The sequence below is a fragment of the Rhinichthys klamathensis genome, unplaced genomic scaffold (genome assembly GCF_029890125.1).
Source record: "Rhinichthys klamathensis goyatoka isolate OS25496 unplaced genomic scaffold, OSU_Roscu_1.1 h1tg000243l_1, whole genome shotgun sequence".
In the NCBI taxonomy this organism is placed as follows: domain Eukaryota; kingdom Metazoa; phylum Chordata; class Actinopteri; order Cypriniformes; family Leuciscidae; genus Rhinichthys; species Rhinichthys klamathensis.
The window spans coordinates 530,001-554,902 of record NW_026606765.1 but is presented as its reverse complement, the minus strand read 5'-3'; the positions used below and the strand labels follow the sequence as shown (position 1 = coordinate 554,902).

The following is a 24,902-nucleotide window of genomic DNA, read 5'->3' as shown; positions in this document are numbered from 1 at the left end:
AAACAATTTTTACAATGAACATTCGCAAACAGCGTGGCAAACTTACGTGGTCGGAGCTACAGCTCTCGACCTGTTTTTAGAAGCATAGTTTTTGTTCAAATGACATGTGGACTTAAATAGATCTGCTCTTGGGCACAGTTAGCAAGCAAACTGTGATTCAGTACATTCTATCTTTCATCCCATTTAAATATAGGTACCTATACACTTTGATCTATATATTTTAGCATGTCAACAATCAGCGGCTTTTTAAAGAGTCACATGTGCATAAATACGACGTACGTGATGAATCAATCATCGAATAAAGCAAAACGACAGGGAGCAAAAACAGTGAAGTAATCCACAGTTCGTTACGGATGCTGCAATTAATGTGAAATATGTGAAAAATATATATTTTTTAAACTTCCAAGCATAAAAACCTATTCTAGTAGACCCCAAAAACAAAATCAAGACTTTGAAAAAGGGCATTATAGGTCCCCTTTAAACAAGATATCTCTGTATACCAGCAGCACACACAATTAAATACAAAACAATGTTCCTCAACCTTTAAATTAACCCAGCAAGCTCCAGATAACCATGTCACAGACCTCTAGTGCCTCTATCTGTTAATAGCACATTTACTCCAAAGTGACATAAATAACCATATCTGTTACGGGAATGTTTGATGATGCCACAACACAATGAGATGTTCATGATCCATACTTGTTAATAAGAATCAATGTCAGCAAATGATACGCCATGAGTCAGCATTTTAACACAGCAGTCATGAATCCTACACTCATTCAGCTCCAAACGCCATCTGCTGTTAAAAAGCACCTGACCCTCTCGTACTGTAAACAAACAGCAGGCTCAAGACCCCATGACCCCACAAATGCCCTGACCTGTCATCATTGTGTCACATCAACAGCTCTCACCCAATCAGATCTTCCTCCAGCACACAACATAACACGCAGATCCCTGGAGAGAGTCTTTCCATGAATACTAATCCAACTGGCTCGTTCCTCGGCGTAGTTACCTTTCATTTCCTGCTGGGAAAGGTCTATAATAGTGAGAGCAAGGCGTTCTCAAGGACTCAGTCGCCACCCATAAAACAAAAGATAAATCTGTAGGGTGTAACACTGTCACAACCCAACACACCTACAGCTTAAACATGCTTTAAAAACAGATATCATACAGGGCCTTTCTTATTAGTGATATCTGCTGAGCATCACTGTTACTACTGCTCATCTCAGGGGTTAGGACTTTAAATAGACCCATAACCCTAAACATTTTGGTTCTGGAACTGGTCCGGAATCATATTTCTTGTTGAGGAGAAGTTAGCCCTACATCTCTGTGATATTCTGTACCAATATGTTTACACTAAATAAACCAATAGTAAGTAACCACATGCATAGGAACATGGTAGATACCATTCAGAAGAACCCATTAGCACTCTCTAGCAATCACTCAAAACACCCTAGTGACCATATAGCAACATGTTAAAAACCACTCAACATAACCACATAGCAGTCCCCTAGCGACAACACTCACAACACCTTAGCAACGTCCTTACAAAGCTCTAGCAACCACGCAGAACTCTCTAGCAATACACAAACAAGCACTCACAACACCTTAGCAACCACATGGAAACATCCTAGCAACCACCCAGAACACCCTAGCAATCACATGTAAATACAACACCTTCAAAGCAACACTGTGGCAACTACCCAGAAGACCCTAGTGACCACATAGCAATAGACAAACAACCACTCAGAATACCTTATAGCAACCACCCAGAAAACCATAGAATCCACATAGAAACTGCTCAGCAACACACATGGCAACACCCTAGCAACCACCCCTATAAACTTAGCGACCACATGGTTATCTGCAAACAGCCACCTTAGCAAGCACATAGCAACGCCCTAGCAGAACACCACAGTAACCACATAACAACAAATAAATAACCACACACAACTCCTTGGAAACCAAAATGCAACACCCTAGCAACCCTTTAGTGACTACATAGTATCCAGCAAACAACCATTCACAACACCTTAGCAACCACCCATAACACAGCAAGTGCATAGCAGCACATAAAGAACCCCTCACAACACCTTAGAAACAACATAGCAATGAAAAATCAACCACCCAGAGCACTACAAGTGCATAGCAACACATAAAGACCCCCTCACAACACCTTAGAAACCACATATTGATGGCCTAGCAACCACCCAGAGCACTACAGCAAGTGCATAGCAACACATAAAGACCCCCTCACAACACCTTAGCAACCACACAGCAACACCCAAGCCACTCACACAAGAACCATTCACAACACCTAAGCAACCACATAACGCCCACCCAGAAGACAACAGCAAGTGCATAGCAAGCAACACATCAAGAACCACTTACAACACCTTAGAAACCACATAGCAACACCCTGACCACATAGTAACCTGCAAACAACCACTCACAACACATTGGGACCCACATAGCAATGCCCTGGCAACCATCCAGAAACATCCAACCGCTCTAACATTGTGGCGACAAGTTTTGCAAACAGAAAATGTTCAAATCTAGTTAGTGGCATCATCAATACTCATATCATGCAATGTTTCATTTTCAAATGCATTAATATAAAAAGGTCAATAAAGACCAAAAGTGCATTAAAACAATATAATTATGATATCAGAGCATCTGCATCAAGAGTCAGACTCAGCAGTCAGGGTGGGGCTTCCCTCGCCGTAAGAGCACATGTTTGTCTTCACTGACAGCACACACACACACACATACACTACCATCATCACAAGTATATAAAAGATGAATGTAGAATGAATATGAAATAAACCAGGTCTTATGCAAAATGCATCAATGGCCCTACTTTAGCAAACAAGTCACAAAGCAAGAAAGCAGCATCACACACACTCTTCCTGGCATTGTTTCTGTAGTGTCCGAACAGCATGTAGGATGGAGACACAGAGAGAGACATTGCCTCATGCTAGGACAGAATGTAGCTTTATAAAAACCTGTCAGGGGAATACCATACGCACACCGAATGAGAGAGAGAGAGGGAGTGGAGGACAGACAGACAGGAGGAGTTAGGGAGAATGTGGAAGAAAAGGGCTAAAATCACCCAACAAACGACCTTACCTCATCCTGTTTTTAGCGTCATAGCCTGACTATTTCAACAACGAGTCGCGTGAGTCTGCGATTCTACACATGTTCTTCAGACAACCCCCAAGCTTCTCACCCTCTCTCTCTCTCTCACACACACACACTAGGAGATGTTGGGAGGAGGGGTGAATGATGGAGAGATAGAGGAGGATGAGATCAATAAAGAAGAAAATAACACGTGTGCATTGTCTGATACCACTGGGTCCACGGACACACATTTTCACATACAAGCATTCAATCAGACGAGGGAAAGCATTCCAGATGAAATATGATAAACAGCATGTCCTATAGTAGAGTGACAACACTTAAACTATGGTAATCGTGACATTTGCGGTTGTGTGCAATAAATTATGCTTTAAAAAGTTCCTATGCAAAAATAAAACAAATTTAAAATGCAGTAAGGTAAAGTAAGAGCTTTATGATGATGCGAAAAAAATAAAACAAGCACATGAAGCTTGGTTCCAAATGGGATTGTTTACTACATGACAACACCCTAGCAACCATCCCGAACACCCTAGAGACTGCACAGAAACACACCAACATCCACCCACAACCCTTTAGCAACCACAAAGTAACAATGCCCTAGCAACCATCCAGAACACCCTAGAAACTGCATTGAAACACACCAACAACCACTCACAAACCTCTGCAACCACAAAGTAGCAACGCCCTAGCAACTACCCACAACATCTTAGCAATGCAAGAAAAAGTGAATGCTCTATACGCTAGTGAACGCATAGCAACATGCTAACAGCCACTCAGAACGCTTTAACAACCATATAGCAACACCATGGAAACCATCCTGAACACCCTAGTAACTGCATAGCAACATGCAAATACTCCTTAGCAATGACATAGAAATGTCCATCCAGAGCACCCACCCTAGTGTCCAAGTAGCACCAATGACTCAGAACACTTTAGCAATCAAAAAAGTAGTAACACCCTAGCAACCCCCCACAACACCATAGCAACTGCACACACCCATTGACAACACTACTAATACTCCTTTTTAAAAACACAAAATATGGCTTGCCAATTCAAAAAGGTTTCAAGGTTAAAGAGTAGGGCTGTCAAATTACAATTCTAATTTAGAATATTTGTCAAATTTAAAATAAAAATCCACATTCGAATGCAAAAATGGCGCATTCAAATTGTTGGTGTGCGTCAGGCAGCCCGAGATGTGATGATGATGTAAAAGTCGTTGTTGCGTTTTAATGTTTTTGTTAGGCTATCCAGTAAAACCCACTAGATGCGGCGCTGCTGCCTTGTTTATTCAAAACATTCCAGAAATAGAGAAGCTTAATACGAATACGATTAAAGGTGCTATAGGGAACTTTTCTTCTAAAATGAATCCTTTTTTATTGCCTGTGTGTGAAGGGGTTGTAATCACACATTACAATGATCCACTTGTCGGGTTTTGCTATTACCTCTGAAGGCCAGTATTCCTATTTCTATGTGAAGTCGCCAGGTCGGATTTACCGCGAAATCCATCGGATGTGACGTGCATGCGCGCTCCCGAGCCTCTCTCCTTTTTTATATACAGTCTATGTGACGGCACTGCAGCTGACGACATGGAGTCTGATAACACCCAAACACGACCTGCCTCCAGCACAACACACACTCCAACACAAACTCCACATAAATATAAAAAACAAAACAAAAATATATCTGCTGAAGCTCGTCAGGCCAAACGTGAATCAGATCGACTTAGGACGAAAACACGGATCAACATCGGCAGAGCGTTTGAATTATAGAGAGACCTCCGCTATTTTTATTGTGATAAATTACAAGTTTTCAGATATGCTGAAATAATGTTAAACTGTAATGAAATAGCAAGGTAAACTACAACATATATGAGACATGAAATGAATACAAAAGGCTGTTCCAGGATAACAAAAAGTAGGTGCTTTAGGATGTAACTTTTATTGTATGTAGGCCTAGCGTTACTAGATCTAAGTTACTGTCTTAGGTCACTCATCCCACTACTATCATATTGTTTATAATACACATTTCCAGACACGTTCAGTACAGTAATGTTCCTTCCTACGATCTTACTGTTACACTGAAATTGTTCAGTCTAGTTCACTAACCGTTTTCGTTATCATATTATACATTCACCTATATTGACATTGCTGATTGTGAAAGATACACGAATAGTTAGTGAAATGCCTTATGCTAACACCACATGTCGGCTAAAAGCAGTCAATGTAACGTTATCATGGTACGAGCATGGAGCATTAGTTCAACATCAAGCTGATAAAAGTAGCCTATTATTGTAACGTTGCAGTGGGAGTTTACATGAGTTTCCAGCATGTTGTGTGATGCTTTCTCCGGTGTGTTGAAAGTCTCAGTGTGGCCGGTACCATGAGTGATCGCTCTTGTGTTCGAACACGCGCAAGAGCACGAGCGTTCTTGTAAAAATTGGTTGCAATCTGAAACATCACCGATAGAGGCCGCTAGAAAATACATATAGCACCTTTAATACGATATCTTGGTTACGTCAAAGCAGTAACCAAGCTGTTCACGCAGAACGCATTTTCTACACTGCTTCTATGTAAACATGCGCTAGACGGAGATCTCGTCTCGCAACAGAGAGCTGCTTGTTTAGAAAGCCATGTAAAGTAAAAAGAAGTTCAACTTTAAAGGGATCCTATTATGCCCTTTTATGAAGTCTTGATTTTGTTTTTGGGTTCTACTAGAATATGTTTTCATGCTTGATTGTTCAAAAAACACATAATTTTTTTTACATATTTTACATTATTACAGCACCTCTCTCCCCAGTCTGGTTGAATGCATTGTTTTCGATGAAGCCCCTCCTTCCGGAATACGAAATGTACTGTGATTGGTTTGCTGGCCCAGTGTGTTGTGATTGGCAGCGCTTAGAGTGTGTTCGGGAAATGTAAATATTGAGGATGTAAATATTAAGGATGGCGTCAATTTCAAACCAATTCAAGCCTGATTCAGACTTAAGAACGTTAACGAACAAGAGGATCGTGCAGAACGGATTTCATGCACAGACTTTGCAAGCACGGATTTCACAGGACGTTTCGGAGTTGTTGTTTGTTTAAATGTTTGTCTTATACATTTTAGATACGATGTTATACACCATTTAATCATGATTTTTTTTTTTTTCGGAAAACTATAGTAATACAAACAGTAATCGATCCCAAAACCATGGTTAATTTTCCTAAGAAAAATCACCTTAAGTTGAACAGTCTTACAAAAGCGAGAGCTTACAAAAGCAACAGTAAACACTACATCAATACTGTAATGTTAGCTAGCAGGCTATTAGAGGCAAAGCTTGGCCCTTTCTTTACATCGTAGCAACAACATAAAACATATAATTGTAATTAATAGAAAATGCAATTAGAAATAGTAAGACATGCGAACAAGATGAGATCCCTAAACAACAGATTGTCCCGACAAAGTGGGAACTGCTAGCCTGGGAAAACCCAGACAACTTCCGGCAAATTTAGATTTGCTCTGAAAGTTAGTCTGGCAAAGAGCTCATTCAAGCCCATTTCCAATCCGCCGAAATCGAGGCACCAATCAGAAACGTTGGGGCGGGCTTTACACGATGACGACAGCGCTGGGATTTTGAAGCAGATTTTGTAGCCTACATTACAAAGATGGATGCCGCCGTCGAACATCACTTGTTCGAATCAGCTATCGCGTCTATTTTAAGCGATTTGAACGTTTCCTTTTAGTTAAAAACCGAGCAAAGAACAACACTCGGAGATGTTTCTCCACCGCTCTGCATACGTCATCTCCTTCATCGCTCTGATTGGGTTTAGGTCTATCCGCGACGTCCGTTGGTGACGCCCCTCTGGAAATGATTTGTCTATGACGCTTTGCCAGACCATAACTCAGTTACAACTGAGAATGGTCTGGTTTTAACCAGGCTAGGGAACTGCTCCATTTCAGGAGAAGCTTTTGTGCATAGCCTGCAGCTGTTCTCCATAAAATGTGCAGCACACAGATACACGTTGGGATTATAATGTTCAGGAACAGTGTTAAAAATACATTATAACCACTCTAAGTTCGTCAGCCTTAGGAAGGTCAAACAAAAGAGTTTTGGAAAAACAGTGTCTCTTCAACATGGCGACAACACGGGTCTCGCTAGCGCAGCTCAACCAGGCCTCGTCCCCTTCTTTGCGTATTACGTGGGCGGAGATTATTTAAACGAGTCGCATTTTGACTTCATGAGATCCGGGAAAATCACGCTGTAGTCCAAACGAGCCGTTCGTTGTAGTTCTTGAAAAGGGACTTGTAAATCTGTTAAATAAAAACTCCCTTTGGAGTAAACTTAGAGCTTTGTAACCTTGCAGATCGTTTTTATGCACAAACGGCAACATTACACACTAACTAAAGTTGTAAAAAAGTGGAGAAATAGGACCCCTTTAAAAAAAAAAAAAACATCTCAAGACTTCGTAGGGCTTTTTCCATTTCACAGCTACTCATGTTTTTAGACTCAAAAAGCACTCCGTGTGATCACCGCTTTGGCTCTTTGTAATAAACTAGGCATACATGCATGATGCTGTTTTGTTCATAATTGTTTACGTAATTTATGTAATTATATTTGATTTATAAACATTAGTATAAACCTTATGCACTTATTTTCAGACACTCATGTCATTTTTATTGCTTTGAATTAACAATTTAATGTGGTGCATTAATATTTTCCTCATCGCACCCTCTAATGGCCTCAGGAGACAAGCCTAACTGAAATTATGCCTTCTAAATTTGAATATAATTCGAATATTAGTAATATTTTAGTGTAAAATTCCAGTTTAGTTTTTCAGCCATTTTGACAGCTCCATTAAGGTGTTTCCCTCCTGGGCTCCTGAACACAACACTAGGCTTTCTTTGACTGCCTCGTTTCCACAAATTGATTCTTTCAAACACTTTTCAAACCATTTTTCAGCAGTTCATTTACATCATCGTAAACTTTGAATTCTGGGTAATCCCTATTTGGGATTGAACCTGCAAACCTTGTGGTACCATCACAGTCTTAACTATTAAGTTAAGTATTAAGTATGAAGACTGTGAGAGCGTCACCTTCTGGCAGAAGTGTTGTGTGCTGATGGTGAACACATCCAGGCATCGTGAAGACTTCCTGAGCTCCTCCTGCAGGACGATCAGCTGCCGGGCCTGATCTTCACATCTCTCTTTCAGTCTCTGCATTATCAGCTTCTCCCGCTCGGCATCCACACCGTCTGAGCGCCCGCCCAGACGGGCCACACACGACTTCTGACGCACTGGCAGATATGAAGAAATATGAAAAAATGCTGAAATATGAAAAATATGCTCTTTTAAAGGTTCCTAATTCCAACGCCAAAAGAAAAAAAAACCTTTAAAGGGATAGTTCACCCTATGAAAATTCTTTATGAAAATGTACTCCCCCTGAGGTTGTTCCAAACCTGTAAGAGTTTATTTACATTTTAATATACAGTCAAACCAAAGATTATTCAGACACCAGATATCATTTTTGATATTTTTTTACAAGTGGGGGCAGGACTTTATAGTTCATTTATGTAAGGGAGGATAGCAAAATAAAGTAAACTGTGACATATCATACCCAACAATTCTTCATACAGTGGACTACCAGTAAAATTAACAAATATTTGGGACCAAAAATTCTTTAGACACTGTGACCAAGTGTTTTATTTGAAGTTATTTATTTAGGTAACACTTTACATTATGGTTCTTTGTTGTACATTTATGTAAGGGAGGATAGCAAAATAAAGTAAACTGTGACATATTATACCCAACAATTCTTCATACAGTGGACAACCGGTAAAATTGGTACCAAAAATTATGCAGACATTTTGACCTGACCATGTTTTGCTGAAGTGTTTTTTCTTTAATTCATAATGCGACCATTTTACACCACAGACTGAACAAAATTAAGCATTTCTTGGTAATTGGTTGAGCTAAATTGGAATTATCTAATTGTGTAGTTATATTTACCAGCTGACAGATATTCAACATAATTCATTTGTGAGGCAGTCTAACAGAAGGATGGACAAAACCAGTGAAATATCAACTGATTTGATAACTCTGAGTTAAACTATAGTGAATAAACTGTGATAATGTGGGAAATATTGAAGGTGTCTGATTACATTTTTGTTTGACTGTATATTTAAACAAAATTGGTCAAATAAATGCAGTGATCATAAAGGACCTCTTTCAAAAACAACAATCTCACCAAACATGGATCAACCAATCAGATTTTAGAAGAAGTTTTTAAAAATATGCTTATATATCATTTGTGAATGTTTACAAACTGACATTATGTATTGGTATGGTCCATTTATTGTGTATTACAACTGAATTATTGAGAATACGGAAATAAAAAAACTGAGCAAAACGTCAAATAATCTTATTTTAAGACCTGTGGTGTCAATTTTTCCTCCATTAGTCTGGAAGCATTAGTGAGGGAATTACTCGCCGGTTTCCTGATGGAAGTCTTTAGTCTTCACAGCGTTGCTATGACAACCACGAGTAGCTGGTTAATGAGGGATGTGAAATGACAGTGGGAGGGGCGAGCGGAAGAAAAAGACCTCACACACGTCACACGGTCACGGGACACTCACCGGGGGACTGAGGCTTGGGACAGACCACTGCAAACCTCTTCGGGGACGACACAATGGGACGGCTGATTTCTCCATCCCTTTGAAACTCCTTTCTAGAGGCTGTAGAGAAACAAAGAGCAGATTTATTATATTATACAGTAGATTAATATAAGGATAAAGTAAGTGCTGAAAGTGTCCACTAGCTGGAGCCCTCGGCCCACTAATGTTTCTCTCATACTGTGACTGCAGTGATCAGCTGTGATGCAATGCATACTTCAGCCACTAAAGGGCCCTTCAAGAATATTTGTATATATATACAAAAATAAAATACTGAATACTGGAGAACATGTTACATATTTGTAATATATTATTCAGCAGCAAGAACACTGCTGAATTGATCAGAAGAGACAGTAAAACATTTATAATGTTGCAAAAGATTTCATTTAATGCTGTTATTTTGAAGAAAATGAGAAAATGAGCATCACAACTGTTTTCAATATTGATAATAATAAATGTTTCTTGAGGATCAAATCATCATATTAGAATTATTTCATTCTGAAGTAATGATGCTGAAAATTCAGCTTTGATCACAGGAATAGTAAATAGTAATAATACCTCCCAAAATATACAGCTATTACTGTATTTTTGGTCAAATATATTCTTTTTATATAACAATAATTTGCAATAAAAAAAGATTCCGTACGTTTTGTACGCCATGAAATGATTTTTGTCCATAATTACTAGGTTTGCTCAATTCTCTGTGAGAGTGAGAATATTATTCTCTTATTATTATTCAAATGATGTCTTCAGCTATCGACAGGCTTCTACTTCAGTGACTCTTTAACACACATAGAGACAATAGAAATATGGGTTTATTTAGTGCAACTTTTATAATAATACATGTATTTACAGTTCTATATATTTTGATATCTCACATTTCATTAAAGTGAGAAAACATACAGACAAAATGTACAGCTTTTCTGCAAAAATACTGTAGTTGATGTACATTCTTTGCACACAGAGGTGTAAAAGTGTGTGTGAAGTATGAATCTTGTTGTCAGAATGTCAGAATGCTGGTGTTTGGGACACAAATCAACATTTGAAATGCTGTGATGCGATTGGTCCACTGGTTAGTTCAGTTATCCAATCACATCCTCTGTTTAGCCAAAGTCACATGAGGTTTTTGTTGTTGAGGTTAGGGCTTCAGCTTTGTGTGTGTGTGTGTGTGTGTGTGTGTGATATCACGAAATGCCCATAAAAATAGGCGGATGGAAACCGATTGACACACACCTCTTCACACAGGGTCATGTGACTGCAGCGTGACACAACATTGGTCAGGTTACATTTGGTGGCAAAAGCATCAGACAAATGAATCTGTGATAACTATAACATGCATCACTACGCTCAGGAGCTGGCGGTGGCGCGACTTACCCACGGGTGATGCGCGGGGGGGCGTGTGCAGAGAGCGGCGGCTGGGGGGCGGGGGGTTATGAGTCCTGCTTTCATCACTGCCGCTGTGTGGACCTGTGGAGAGCGAAAGAAGAAGCTTTGAGGAAAATATCCTTTCCCTGTCGTTCTGCACTTACACTACAACTGAACATTTCTATGGTACACTCTTAAAAAGGTTATTTATTGGCATTGATGGTTTCATGGAGAACCTTTAAAGGCATATTTCACCCAAAAATGACATTGCTGTCATTAATTACTCGCCCTCATGTCGTTCCAAACCCGTAAGACCTTAGTCCATCTTCGGAACACAAATGAAGATATTTTTGATGAAATCCAAGAGGTTTCTGACCCTACATAGGCAGTAGCGTCACTGCAACTTTAAAGGCCCAGAAAGGTAGTAAAGACATCGTTAAAATAGTCCACGTGACTCCAGTGGTTCAACTTTCATGTTAAGAAGCGACGAAAACCCCCAAAATAACGACTTTATTCAACAATCTCTTTCTCTTCCACATCATTCTCCTACCCTGTTGACGTAATGTAAACATCGCAGCGCTTCCTGGATATACGTCGGAATGCCGGCTCATTATTGGCCGATGCTGGTCATGTGAGCACCACGACACATGCGTGTGATGCTGATGCAGGAGCAGCCAATGGTGAGCCGGCGTTCTGACGTAGAACCAGGAAGCGCTGCGATGTTTACACTACGTCCGCAGTGGAGGAGAATGATGTGGAAGAGAAGAGATCGTTGAATAAAGTCGTTATTTTTGCGGGGGTTTTGTGTGCAAAAAGTATTCTCGTCACTTCATAACATTAAAGAGCAACGTGCAGGTTGAATTTATAACTGAATTAATACTTGATATTGTCTGAAGAGGTCTTTTAAAAACACTGTAGAAATTACTAATGAAATCTCATTTGATGTAGAAATTTTGATGAAAATGTGCTAGGCTGTGGAATACGCCTTTCCCGCTAGCAACGCGTCATATGACGTAGGCCGAGGCAAACAAGAGCTCACGTTCAGCTGTAGTTAGAGCAGTAGTGAGAGACAGAGAACGTTTTAGATCGAGTTTTAGAGATGCCATGATGGTAAATTATTGTGTTTGTGCTGGTTGCACGAATTCCAGCCTGTCAGGACATCGTGTCCATCATTTTCCTTCTAGGAAAAACTAGGCTTTTCGTTCTTGGGTGCGTTTTGTGCAGGTGAAGAGAGCAGACTTCACTGCCGCGTCTGTCACCACACACTCGGTCGTTCGTAGCGCACATTTCACTCCGGAGAATTATAGACCTGGAGATTTTTTGCATCACAGACAGATGGTTTAATTAATACGGCTTTGCAAACATTGCATTTTGCTGTCTTGCTCTGCGGTGTTTCCAGTGTGAAGTATTTACACACAGCTCAATGCTGTCCTGCTTGCTGGCTGCAAACTGCGGAGTGGATTTCCTGAGGGGGGTCTCTATGTCTCATTGAGCCGCGCCTCCGTTCAGGAAATCCATTCCACAGCTTGCAGCCAGCTAGCAGACTGGCCGGCGGGAATCACTTTTGGAGTCATTTCAGCAGGATATCGGATATCTCCGCAGGTTGGATCGGGAAAATCCGTTACATGAATTACACTGGTATCTGTCCCGATACCGACACTGGATCGGATCGGCCCCATCCCTACCTGTGGGCCATAGGCATGCTCGTCAACATCGGAGAACTCGGTTTTTTCATTCACATCCATTGTAACCTGAGCTTGAACTTGACCAGACTCCCTCGCCCATCGTCACTTCCGGTTAGTGCTTTATAGACGCGAAAGTTATTTTATCACAATTTATCTCAAAATATCGTTAATGGCTAAATATATATTACTCCAGTTCAGAAAATCTAGTTGTTTTGTCATCAACATACACTATGCTATATAGGGGTGTCCAACCTGCATGTTGCTCTTTAAGGTTGAACCACTGGAGTCACATGTGCAGTTTTAATGATGTCTTTACTACCTCTCTGGGCCTTGAAAAGTTGAAATTACATGGCTGTCTATAGCTGGTTTAGAAACCTCTCGCTCATGCAAGGTCTCATGTTTGAATCCAACCTGTGGTACTCTAATCCTGTCCTCTATTGTCTCTATCGATTATAAAGGCCCAAAATATTTTAAAAAAAGGAAACAAGAGTTTGGGATCGGAAAAATATGTCTCTTATGCTCATCAAGGCTGCATTACTTGATCAAAAAATACAGTAATATTATGAAAATAACTGATACCATAACTATACCATAGTACCTCCACAACACGTTTTCAGCCAGCGGTATCTTAACAGCATCCATGATTCATCCAAAAATAAAGACTGCTATCTTTTACTCACCCTCATATCTTTACTAACCAGAAAGTTCACGCTTTTCTTTCCCACCCAATGAAGTCATATGAGTTCAGGACAACATGAAGTTGAGTAAAACATAACAGATTTTAATTTTTTTTGGGTGAACTATCCCTTTAAACATTTTCCTAGAGTTGCAAACTCATGCCGGTGTCCAGAGTTATGTGGCGTGTTCTGCTGACACCGCAGACCTGTTGTCTTCACCTTCCTCCTCTCGGATTTACAATGGATTTTTAGCCAGGTCTCAAAAACGCTGACACATCCTCCTTCACGCTCACACACGCTACAACCTGAAAAAGCCACCGCAAAGAGGCTGCAAGGATTAATGATTAATGCGACACTGTTTGAGATCAATAAAGTCAAGTGTTACGTTTTCAAGGGTTTAACTATTCATTATACAGTGATGTTGATGTATATGTAAGATCTAATCGTAATATCACTACCGCAAAAAAAGCAGCATTCATGGTGAATGCGATTGAACAGCCAAAGATGTCCTTCTGAAACCTTGAGATCCTGTATTACATTTAACACATGAGCAACCCAGCTAACAAAAACATGTCCTAAGAACGTTTCGCTAACGTTATTATGAAAACGCTATTTCTGAAGGTGCTCTGAATGTCAATGAATAAAAAAACACATGATGCTGATGTAAAGTGCTAAAGATACGCTGTCATAAGAATGACTGTGTCCATATCAGCAGGAGATGGAAGACATCGGCTGGCAAATGGCATGAGGTCTTGTCAGAGAACACACGACAGCAGGACGTGTGCATTATTTATGATGAAGCATTAAAGGTTTCACTGTCTGACGCCTAACATGTATGGTATATTTGATTCACATTCATTTATGTGCCTTGAGATTGTCTTCTAGAATTTCTTCTAGATAAACTTTTAGGATTACAAAATGAATCGTGGTGAATTCATTTAACAAGAGAAAAACAACAAGAAGCTTTGCATTAATAATAGCAATGGTGAAAATATACTATATGGGGTGGGGGGCCTTCGAATATTGTTTTGAACAAAGGGGGAATTCAAGACAAAAGCCTTCCAAAAACATAGCAATACGTGGTTTAATGACTTACTGAATGATAATTCGAATAATAATTAAGGTGTTCGTCAGGAGTTGATTCGATATGCAATGTTGCAATATAGAGAAAACACTTTTTAAAAATGAAATGATTTCTGTAAATGCAGTGATCCAATGCTGTGTGTCTCAGATTTCAGTGCTAGTCACATGACTAGTGGCTGTCTGTGTGAGCGATTACACAAAACTAGAAGACTTTCTGAATGTATACGCGTTATGCTTCTTTTTTTTTTTACAAAGGGAAATTTAAAAGAGTAAAAAGAAGTAGTAAGGAGAATCAATTGATTTACTGCCATTGTGAAAATAACATGTAATCATTTTATCAATAAAAAAGTAACTGTCTGATTACGAGTGTTTTAAAATGTAAGATAATCTAAATACAAGTACATTTTTGGAATCGGATTACATAATCCAGATTACATGTAATCAGTTACTAACCACCGGATGATGCAAAATGTGTCGTTTTTTTGGTAGTTTTCATTGTTCAATTACACTGTAACAATAAAAAGCTGGGTGAAAACATGAGAACGTATCCTTAAACTACAAATCTAACTGATGTTAGAAAGCATTTCACAACTAGAAAAAATATGGAAATTAAAACTTAAAAAATTCTATAGTGAGTTTTCAGTAAAATATGGCATGGAATGGCCTGAATTAAAGTTAGAAAGAAAGAAAAAAGAACTTTAATTAAAACAACAACAATAATGATAATCAATAATTCAAAATAGTAATTAAAATATTAATAAATCATTGACATGTTTTTATTCCCCCCAATCAGGCAAATGGGCTCCTATGACTAATGTACAGTATGTGACATGAATAAATCACAAACAACACTTACATGGGTGCAGGTCTTGCTTTTCAGAGTCTCTTTTTAAAACAAAAGTAAAAAGGGGCACAAAATACCCCAGTAATGAAAACATTTTGTGCGGCAAATTCGTCCGTCGGTAGAGGAAACGCATCCAAGATCCAGACTTGAGATGACAACGAACATCATCCGCTTTCACAAAGTTAATCTGATTTTAAAACTCCACTGAGTCGCACAAAAAAACTCTGAAGATTACGAATTATGCTGCATTATGAAGACTTAACGATAAGCCTTAAAACCCTAAAAGTCATAGCAGCCCTACTCTAACTCCGACTCCCTTTCCCACAGAGGAAACGAGAGTGAAAGTGGGGACACGGGCCTAGATGTGGACACTCGGGAGGGGTCGACAGCTGTCCGTTATATTTTATCTACCGAGCACGGCATCGAACAAAAATGCTGCATGCACATACAAGTCTCCGGATTTAAATAACAAGCAGACGAGTCTTTGGGTTTTTAAGAGGAGACATAAAATTGGGAAGGGAAGGCGCCACTGTTGACCCCTCAGCTGTCCGAGCAGAGAGACAAATGTGTCCCCACTATAGCATCAGACATGTCAGGACGTCTGCTGATGTCATAACGGGATGCTAAACAAGGGTGTGGTTTCAAAACACACTGTACTTACAGTACAACTCTAAACCCCAGAGAGAGAGAGAGAGAGAGAGAGAGAGAGAGAGAGAGAGAGAGAGAGAGAGAGAGAGAGAGAGAGAGAGAGAGAGAGAGAGAGAGAGAGAGAGAGAGAGAGAGAGAGAGAGAGAGAGAGAGAGAGAGAGTCTCTATACTGTGAGAACACATACATTACTCAGCAGTTTAGAAACACTGTTTGCTAGACTCAGCATTTGTCTGCAGTCTTCAGGGAACGACTGCAGTGAAAACAGGCTATAAATGAATAAATGAGAGATATAAATGAGAGAGGACACTCAAGCCTTTCAGTCACCATGAAATCAAAATTGAGTATTTAAGCATTGCAGTATTAAAAATGATTTATCCGTGCACATCTCTCTTTTTTTTTATTCATCCTCTTGCAGGTCCTCCTCTCTTCTCTGATCATGTGTTTACTGGCGTGAGGGCGGAGCCACCTGTCACTCACATTAGATCCACCAATAGCAAATCCCAACCATCCAATCAATTCCCCATGGACAAAATCAAGTCCCGCCCTACATTTGTTCTTGTTCCGGAAGCCGTTTCACTCGAATATACGTCACAATAGGGAATAAAAGACTATGTCGACTTCTGTTTCATGCCGCCTTCAAAGACAAGCCCTTTAATACAGTATGTCCTGTCTCGACTTCCTGTTTGAAAAGGAAATACCAACGAGGACTGTAATACCTTGACAAAACCTACCCTGTAAAAATGATATGATTAATAAGTTATTAAAACATATGTTTTTACATCACTTTAACTTATCAAAATAAGTTATACAAGATTCAACTCGTTTTTTTTTTTAGGTCAGTTTAATGTAATTTAAGTTGAAATGACTTAGACATCCAAGTTGATTGTACTTAAAAATTTAAGGCAGCAACTTTTTTTTTTTACAGTGTGTATACATTAGCATTTGCTCAGCTGGTGCAGGAGTCACATGCCTTGTGTTTTCTGTCAGATGCTAAGAACTAAAATGAGCGATGTCCGATTCATAAAAGTAGCTGTCCGAGTCAGATTTTGAATGGTCTTTTCCCTCACTTTTAATGCGACACGCAACAATAGCGTCAAAACCGGTGACAGAAATGGCGGATGTTTTCATACATACAGCATTCAAACGACATGTCTAAAGATTTCCGTTAGGAACATCACAATATATCCCAGTCTTCTCTATCGCTGAGTTCTGCACCCCGACACGACATGCCACTTATTTGGAGCATGCCTCTCCACTGCATGCCTCTCCACTCCACTGCAAGTTATGTTTTAAAAAAAGTCTGGTAGTTTCCTGAAAAATGTGGAGAAACCGACTGGGAAACGGTGGCTTGTGTGATTAAGGAGGCAGCACATGATGCTTTGAAGTTTGCAAGCTTATGCTCAAGGCATGAAACAACCTTCATCTACTATTTTGCAGATTTAATCCACTATTTAATGCAGATTTACCAAGTAGCAATCAGTTACTTGGGAAGAAGGAATTAGACTTAGATATTTCATTCTTCATGTTATATCTGAATCACATTGTTCTGTAAGATAGACTGACAACATTAAAACATATTGACTCATCATAGTGGTCAAATGTGTCATTTCTTTTTTTAGATTTGAGAGGTCATGCGTGGATAAACAATTGTATTTCTATGCCTGTTTCTCTAGAATTTTTTTTGTCGACTAACACTGACCCGAAACCAAATCCAAACCATAAACTTATAGTAAGTAAATGTAGTTAATTAATATTACGCAGTACTTATTTGTGTAATTACACAGTAACAACATCACCCTTAAATGAAGTGTAACCAAAATAACTAATACTAGTATTTCTACGAGGAGCAGAGTGCAAAGACGTCAGACAGAGGCAGGTTTCACACTTCTCTTCCTCACAACAATAAAACACTGACTATATTCATCCCTTCACATTCCTCAGCCCACCACAGCACACAAACCAATATCAAACTATTATAAAACAACACGCACTGTTCTCTATATTTCTCTCCAACACACTGAAAATGTGCTGAGCACTCCAAGTAATAGAACGACCTTTATCACATTTTCACATTCACTCTTATGTCTTATGACAGGTGGTCTTCTTAACAATAAAATGACAATACTTTATGGTAAAATTACATTTGAGGGTCTTCAATCATGACTAGACTTCCATGCCAAGTAACTTCCAGTTTAAACTGCCCTTATTATGCTACTTTAAAGGCTCTTAATTTTGTTTTGGAGTCTCCTATAATAGAGTTACATGCATCCAAGGTCAAAAACACTCATTTTCTTATCACCTCTTTTCTCACAGTGACTTTCTGTTGGTCAATTCCAGTGACCAACTTGGTCCCATAGTGACATTTTTGACCACACACGAAATTGCAGATCGTGTGGATTCTTATGGAAATGACTGGAATTCACCAGTGAAAATTCACAGAACAACAGCTAATTTTACTGCACCTTAACTCTGTTAAAATGGAAAATGTTTTCTGCTTGTTGTGACATATAAGGAATACTGTTTCTGGGTCGAAGCCTCTACTTCTACTTCCTCTATCATGTTTCCAGTGAGAATACTCAACAGCCATTTATGAGCACTGTTGATTCAAGTCACACATGTAAGCTTTTCAAAAGCCATAGTGTACATTACCGTCTCCAGTCTCACGGCATCCCAGACTTCAATATTTTACCATTCAAAATAGCTGAATAACTAACCATCTGAGATTTCGATGAAGATCATAGGCTGGTATTATGCAAATGTACTACAAACCTAGGTAGGTTTGAGCAGTAATTAAGACTGAAATTACTGACGACTCGCTTCAGGTTTAAAATGGGTTCTTTCTTTTGAGAGACAATAACTCTATTTGTTGAGCACTTTGATCTTTGAAACTTTGCAGACCATTTGCATTCACAAACAGCTCCATGAAAGGTATTATATGAAAGAGGATAGGGGCACTTTAAAAGACTGGGAAACATTGCTCTATACATTAAGCTCTGAGATGCATCATCTTGCATACAGTGCAACAAGCAGGGTGTTGAAGCCATCGATTGTACTTTGTATCTGCGAGTAAGAAGGCTTATGACAGGAAGAGTTGGATAATCCACAAGGCCTATACTAATCCTAACACAATACCAGTACTGGAGCATGTGGTCTAAGAATGGGCTGCTGTAGCATTTCCTTACACTTTAGAGAACTCTAAACAATCACCACCACAAGACACCATAAACAAGAGCTTGAAGGTATACCTCTACCTCTACATGAACAAACGCAACAAGCAGCAGCTAAGAAACCTGTTAAAACCAGAACAGTCAGACATCTGCATACTACAGAATGGGAAGTGTACTGTAAACAGCAGGTTTATGACAAGAAGAGATGTAAAACTCACGGCTGGATCGGCAGGGGTCGCTGTGTGTGCTGTCATTTGATTGGTTGCTGGACACAGAAGACACGCTAGCACTGCGGACGAAGCCAAAGGCGGCCAGGCGAGCAGGAGGAAGATGGGAGAAGCCGGGAGGACGCAGTCCAGATTGACCCGGTTTGGGGAGCATAAATTTGGGGGCCACCCCCAACGCTAGTCTTTTCTGATCCACTGTAAAGCAGTTGACAAACATTAGTTCCTTCAGATTTGATCCTTCAAACAAATATCACTAGTTCATTAATATATAACTCGGCTTGGTATCCCCGTCTACAATCTATAATAATAAAATGAAAACAATCTTGACCTAATTTGTTTAAATCCTGATTTCAAAAGATTGTATACAAATGTCACTAGTGCTCACGATTTCTTACACAAAAGACTTGGAATATAGGTAAATGCATAAATGTCATTTAGAGAGGTATAGGCTTTCTAATGCTTTAGAAAACACCTCTAAAGATCCCCATGTTTACTGAGAATTAATAAAAGACCTGTTGTGATGGATTGATGAATGAAGTTTGTATGGGAACAGCTCAACAATAATATAACCAATAAAAAGTACAGTTTTTAAGGGTGAAGAAATTTTCATTCGAAAAATCCGATGATTTTAGCAATCCTTTTTACTTTCAGAATGGCTGATTTATTAATTTCCTCGATTTCCAGTACGTTTTTTTTATATGTAACTGACTGGCAAAAATCCAGTTCCTTAATTTACTTTCAGAAGACTAAGGAGAAAAAAGAGCCAACGACTGTATAAAAGTGAGATTCCGAAAGGTTTTCCCAAAGTCACAGTTTTCAATCTCCTAAGAGATATTTGAAGATATAACAAAAATAAGTGTATGACAAGGTATCTCAGCAGTCCTTGCTGTCATTAACATTTCAAAGAGAAATGGTAACGCCTATAAGAATCAATGACTGCACTTCATAACCTCAGCTGATGGGGTTTCTGTGTGTGGGCATTGTGATAAGAAACAAGTCTGATTCTGTGTATTGGCGGCATTGAACTGTGAAGTTAGTCATTTATATTCCTGTCTAGCTTTATGAGCTATATTTTAAGCAAATGTCTAATACAAATCAATACTGTTTAATTAAACATATCACATTCTGAACAACGTCAACTGACAACTAGGGGCATGACTTTGAGAGTTTTAGTGCCTACTGACCTATGGGTTCTTGGTGACTACTTGAGGCATGAACAGCTGGAGCGGTATAACTGAGGGGTGATGCCGATCTTTGACCTGGTAAGACAGTCCTGTTCTTAGTAGCAGGCTGTCTGGTGACGGCTCCAAGACCAAGCTGAGGCCTTAAGGCTCTGGGAAAGCGGAAAACGGAAGCAGCGGCATCATGGGTATTTAGCTGAACCGCTCTACCAACCTGGAACAGTAAGAAGTATATTTTGATGTCTTTGTTATCACAAACTTAAAGAAGCAGTTGAGAGTATCAATTAATTATGCTTACTGCTCATGCTTTCACAAGCACAACGCATTTATCTAGAGTTTAGTAATGCTGTATTAGCATCTAAAGCCTCGATCAGTCCAAACCGATTTTTTGTGCATATCCGATTGGAATCCAATAATATTTAGCAAGTGTTAACAGCAAAAAAATGTCGCTGCAAAAAACAAGGTTGTGTTGTTGCAAAGTACCAATCGAGCAGAAAATTACAATATAATGGAGACATGTTGAGATTTGATACCAGCGGAGACGACAGCACGGAATAAAGCCACGCATACAAACAGTTGCGATTCCCAGTGCGGAAAGTCAATAATTTAGATCTGATTCCAATCAGATACAGAAATAATCAGATTTGGACTGACACTGTGAACCATAGACTGAGAAGTCCCACCTCATGCAAGTATTGATCTGGCAGCTCTCCATGGAAACTCTCCGATTTGCCCACCAGTTTATGGGGGACAGTGTGGCTAGGTGGCCTGATCCCAGACGGCATCAGTCCTGGAGGGGAGTAGTACCCTGACCTCTGCACCTCCTGGCGATACTTGTCATAAACCATATTAGAGGAGTTGAGCACTGGCGAACCTCTGAACCCCTCGGCTTTGGGATCTTTTGAGGTTGGTGAGCTACTGTATGGTGTAAGTCTCGGCGGTAGTGTCGATACTTCATAGGGACCTTCAGACATTGGTTTCGCTTGAGCGCTCTTGCGGACATAGGTTATGATTTTTGGCCGAACAATTTTGGGCTTCAGAGGTGGAGAAGTCTTATTAGATTCAGACTCTGCTCTAGTGGGATGTTGAGGAACGACAGGTTTTTGGAGACTGCAACTACTACTGAGAAGGCTTTTACTTGGTTGCCTCAAACCAGTATTTGCCCTCTGTAAGGTTTCACTCCGCTCCTGACTCGCTTCTCTTGTGCTAGTATATTTGGCTGGTGACGAAGGTGGCTGTTTCCGAGGTGAATAGGTGGTTTTAGGGGATGGAGGGGTCTCAGAGCGAGATGGGCTGCCCCAAGGTTTTCGCCTTTCCAAACTCGATGAACTAGATCTTCGGGTCTTTTCAAAAGATGGTTGCTTCTTGTATGGTTGGGGTTCAGAAAAATCAGAGTGGACGGGTGCACCCTTTGAGGTTAGTTTCGATGTTTTAAGAGCAATTTCAGGAGATTCCTCATTCTGGGTTTTGAGTTTATTCTTTATATCACCAGTGGAATCATGGGAGGACCTTCTGTTTTGTGAAGTAGACTGAAAATGGTCTGAGACAAGAGGTTGGCAGGATTTCTTCTCAGTCAATACTGTTTTCAAATTTAGAGCCTTTTCGTCTTTTGCATGGTACTCCTTTACATGACCTCCAGATTCTCTAAGATCGTCCTGATTGGCACTTGCTGATTCATTATTGACCTTTGTGATCCTTGCAATGCTACATTCACTCGTGCCATTTGTCAGTTGCCCTGAGCTCTCAGATATTACAAAGTCTGTAGCTAGTTGGTTTTCTTGTGCTTCTAAATGAGGTTCTTCAGGCAAGGCAGTAGAGTTCAGATTAAGATTGACACTGCCGATGTGCGTTGTACTTTTTCCTGCTTGATGATGCATGCCGTCAGTATGTAGGGTGCTCCGGGTTTTATCTGAAATTGTCAAACAGTACTGTGAGGCAAGGGTAAGGTCCTCAGAGAGAGTTCGGTATGGCTCTGAGGGAGCATGCCACGAATCAGAGCTGTGGGTTCGACCGGCGTTGTCCAGAGCACTAGCAAGACTTCCTCCAAGACTAGACATTGTGGAGAGGCAAGAAACAAAAACATCATTTTCAGAGCTAAAGTCAGTCCTGGCTATGCTGGTCACCAATTCTTTGCTAGAGGACTGAGGACAAACAGTAGACTCTTGCTCTTTTGAAGTAAACTGGGAAAACCTTTTGCTATCCTTCAGAGATTTTGCTTCGGTCCTTGTCATATCGGTGGACAGAACCCCTTTCATGTAACCTTTAGGAACATTGTTCTTTTCCTCATCCTCTATTTCCTGACTTTCCAGCATCTCAAACTCAGCCAGCTCCGGGTCATCACACGAGGAATCTGTGGCCTGAATAGTCATCTTCACCTGTTTCTCAGTGTGAGATACCACAGAGGACAGGGCATCAATTGCCCCCAGAGTTGTTTTTCCATCTCCCCTTTGGATTTCATTAGCATTGGCATCTCCATCCAGCGAATCCTCAGTATCCCTGTTGTTGTTGTTGTTATTCCTGATTTCCTTACAGCCATCTTCACTGCTGGTCCCGAAGGGTCTGGTGTGTTCATCATTCACACTCATGTTTCCTGAAGGCTCATGTGTTCTCAAGCTTTCAAGTAGAGTCTTGTTGATCCTCCCTTGAGGTCTGGGGCTCTCTCCACTTTCAAACTTAAAGCTAAAGTAAGTATTGGCATCTTTCACACTGTTGTTTGAGATACTAGTTTTGAGTAGATGACATCAGGGCTTGTCTTCAACCTGTCAAGGGGGGTAAATAACAGATTTATAAATGTCTTGACATAAAACTAGCAACAGAACTACAAATAAGAAATAATAAAAAAAAAACATATGCTGATGTTCAATATCTTTTTTTTAACTATTTCCCCACCAGTGTTTTTTTTTTTTAAGTTGCCAGCCACTGCCAGCATTTTTTATTATTTTCACCAAATTTTCATGGCCTCCAGAATATTTTGTTGTATGAATATCTGAACATACAATATATCAAAAGAAAGAACAGAGCCTCTGATTCAAAACACAAAAACTGTTTTATTCTAGCTTAATGCAATGCATGTGGGTAAGTTTCATAAAAAAAAGCAAAATTTTGAGCAAATAGTTGAGGATATAGCATTTTTGGTGGAGTAGATCGAGTGCATCAACAAATCTAATGCTTGCACAGTCCTATACCTCGTCCTGGGTCGACATTTCATTCAGTAACATTAGGCAGTTTTTATTTACATGCTGTTTAATGTTGATGATCACGTTATTTTACATATGCACCTGTGTTTTGATCAGGAGATACTCTTTCAGAATGTGTGTCACCAGAAAGCCGGAAATTTCCGTCAATGGTGGGAAAAGAGTTAAAGCCATAAACAGATGTATTAGTAGTATGTTAACAATTATGACCCACAAAGCCTCTCTTTGTGCAGAAACGCTTTATGTTTCCAATAAAATGAAATAATATTATAATTAAGATCAATTTATAATCTGCACATTTGTAAATTGATGTGGTGTACTTTAATTTCTTGTCAATGTACACTTGCATTTCATTCAACATGATCAAACACTGGCATCTTCTCAGATCAGCTGACAATGTAAAGGATCAGCGCTGAATTAAAAGTATAAAGCATATTGTTTTATTAAAAGGATTTTTAAGGTGAAAAGACTCCCTAGCAAAACACATCCCCTAATGCGTCGGTCAAATGGGATTAAGTGTAATATTTTATCCAGATCATGAAATTCTTTCATACAGAATGATATACATGCTGATAATTCTCCACGCAGTGAGAAAACACGCTCGCGCTCATTTCTCCCTAGCAACAAGAACAGAACTTCAACCGTAGGAGGTCATTCCCTGAGGTAACTGCAAACAAATGTTCTCAACAGGAACACACTTCTCCAGGAAAACAGTAACTGATTTTGTAAAGGATAAATAATAGATGAAAGCATCTAAATTAGCCAATGATGTATCTTAATAGATGCCACGCTGAAGAACGACTATGGCTAATTACCATTATACTATCTATGATGATATATTGTAAATTTGACATTACTACATACACTCACCAGCCACTTTATTAGGTACACCTGTCCAACTGCTCGTTAACACTTAATTTCTAAGCAGCCAATCACATGGCGGCAACTCAGTGCATTTAGGCATGTAGACATGGTCAAGACAATCTCCTGCAGTTCAAACCAAGCATCAGTATGGGGAAGAAAGGTGATTTGAGTGACTTTGAAC

At 39.7% G+C, this 24,902-nt stretch overlaps 1 protein-coding gene across 1 annotated transcript in view; it reads right to left on the bottom strand.

Moving 5' to 3' along the window:
• Window positions 1–24,902, bottom strand: part of mtus2b (microtubule associated tumor suppressor candidate 2b) — a 41,892-nt gene that overhangs the window by 10,185 nt on the left and 6,805 nt on the right. Inside the window, exons 2-7 of the mRNA XM_056265994.1 lie at window positions 21,347–23,422; window positions 20,667–20,877; window positions 19,474–19,677; window positions 11,160–11,252; window positions 9,750–9,848; window positions 8,212–8,411 (exon numbers count right to left, since the gene is read on the bottom strand). Of these exons, the coding sequence (XP_056121969.1) occupies window positions 8,212–8,411; window positions 9,750–9,848; window positions 11,160–11,252; window positions 19,474–19,677; window positions 20,667–20,877; window positions 21,347–23,248 (2,709 nt within the window). The 5' untranslated portion in view covers window positions 23,249–23,422. The remainder of the gene's footprint in view (window positions 1–8,211; window positions 8,412–9,749; window positions 9,849–11,159; window positions 11,253–19,473; window positions 19,678–20,666; window positions 20,878–21,346; window positions 23,423–24,902) is intronic.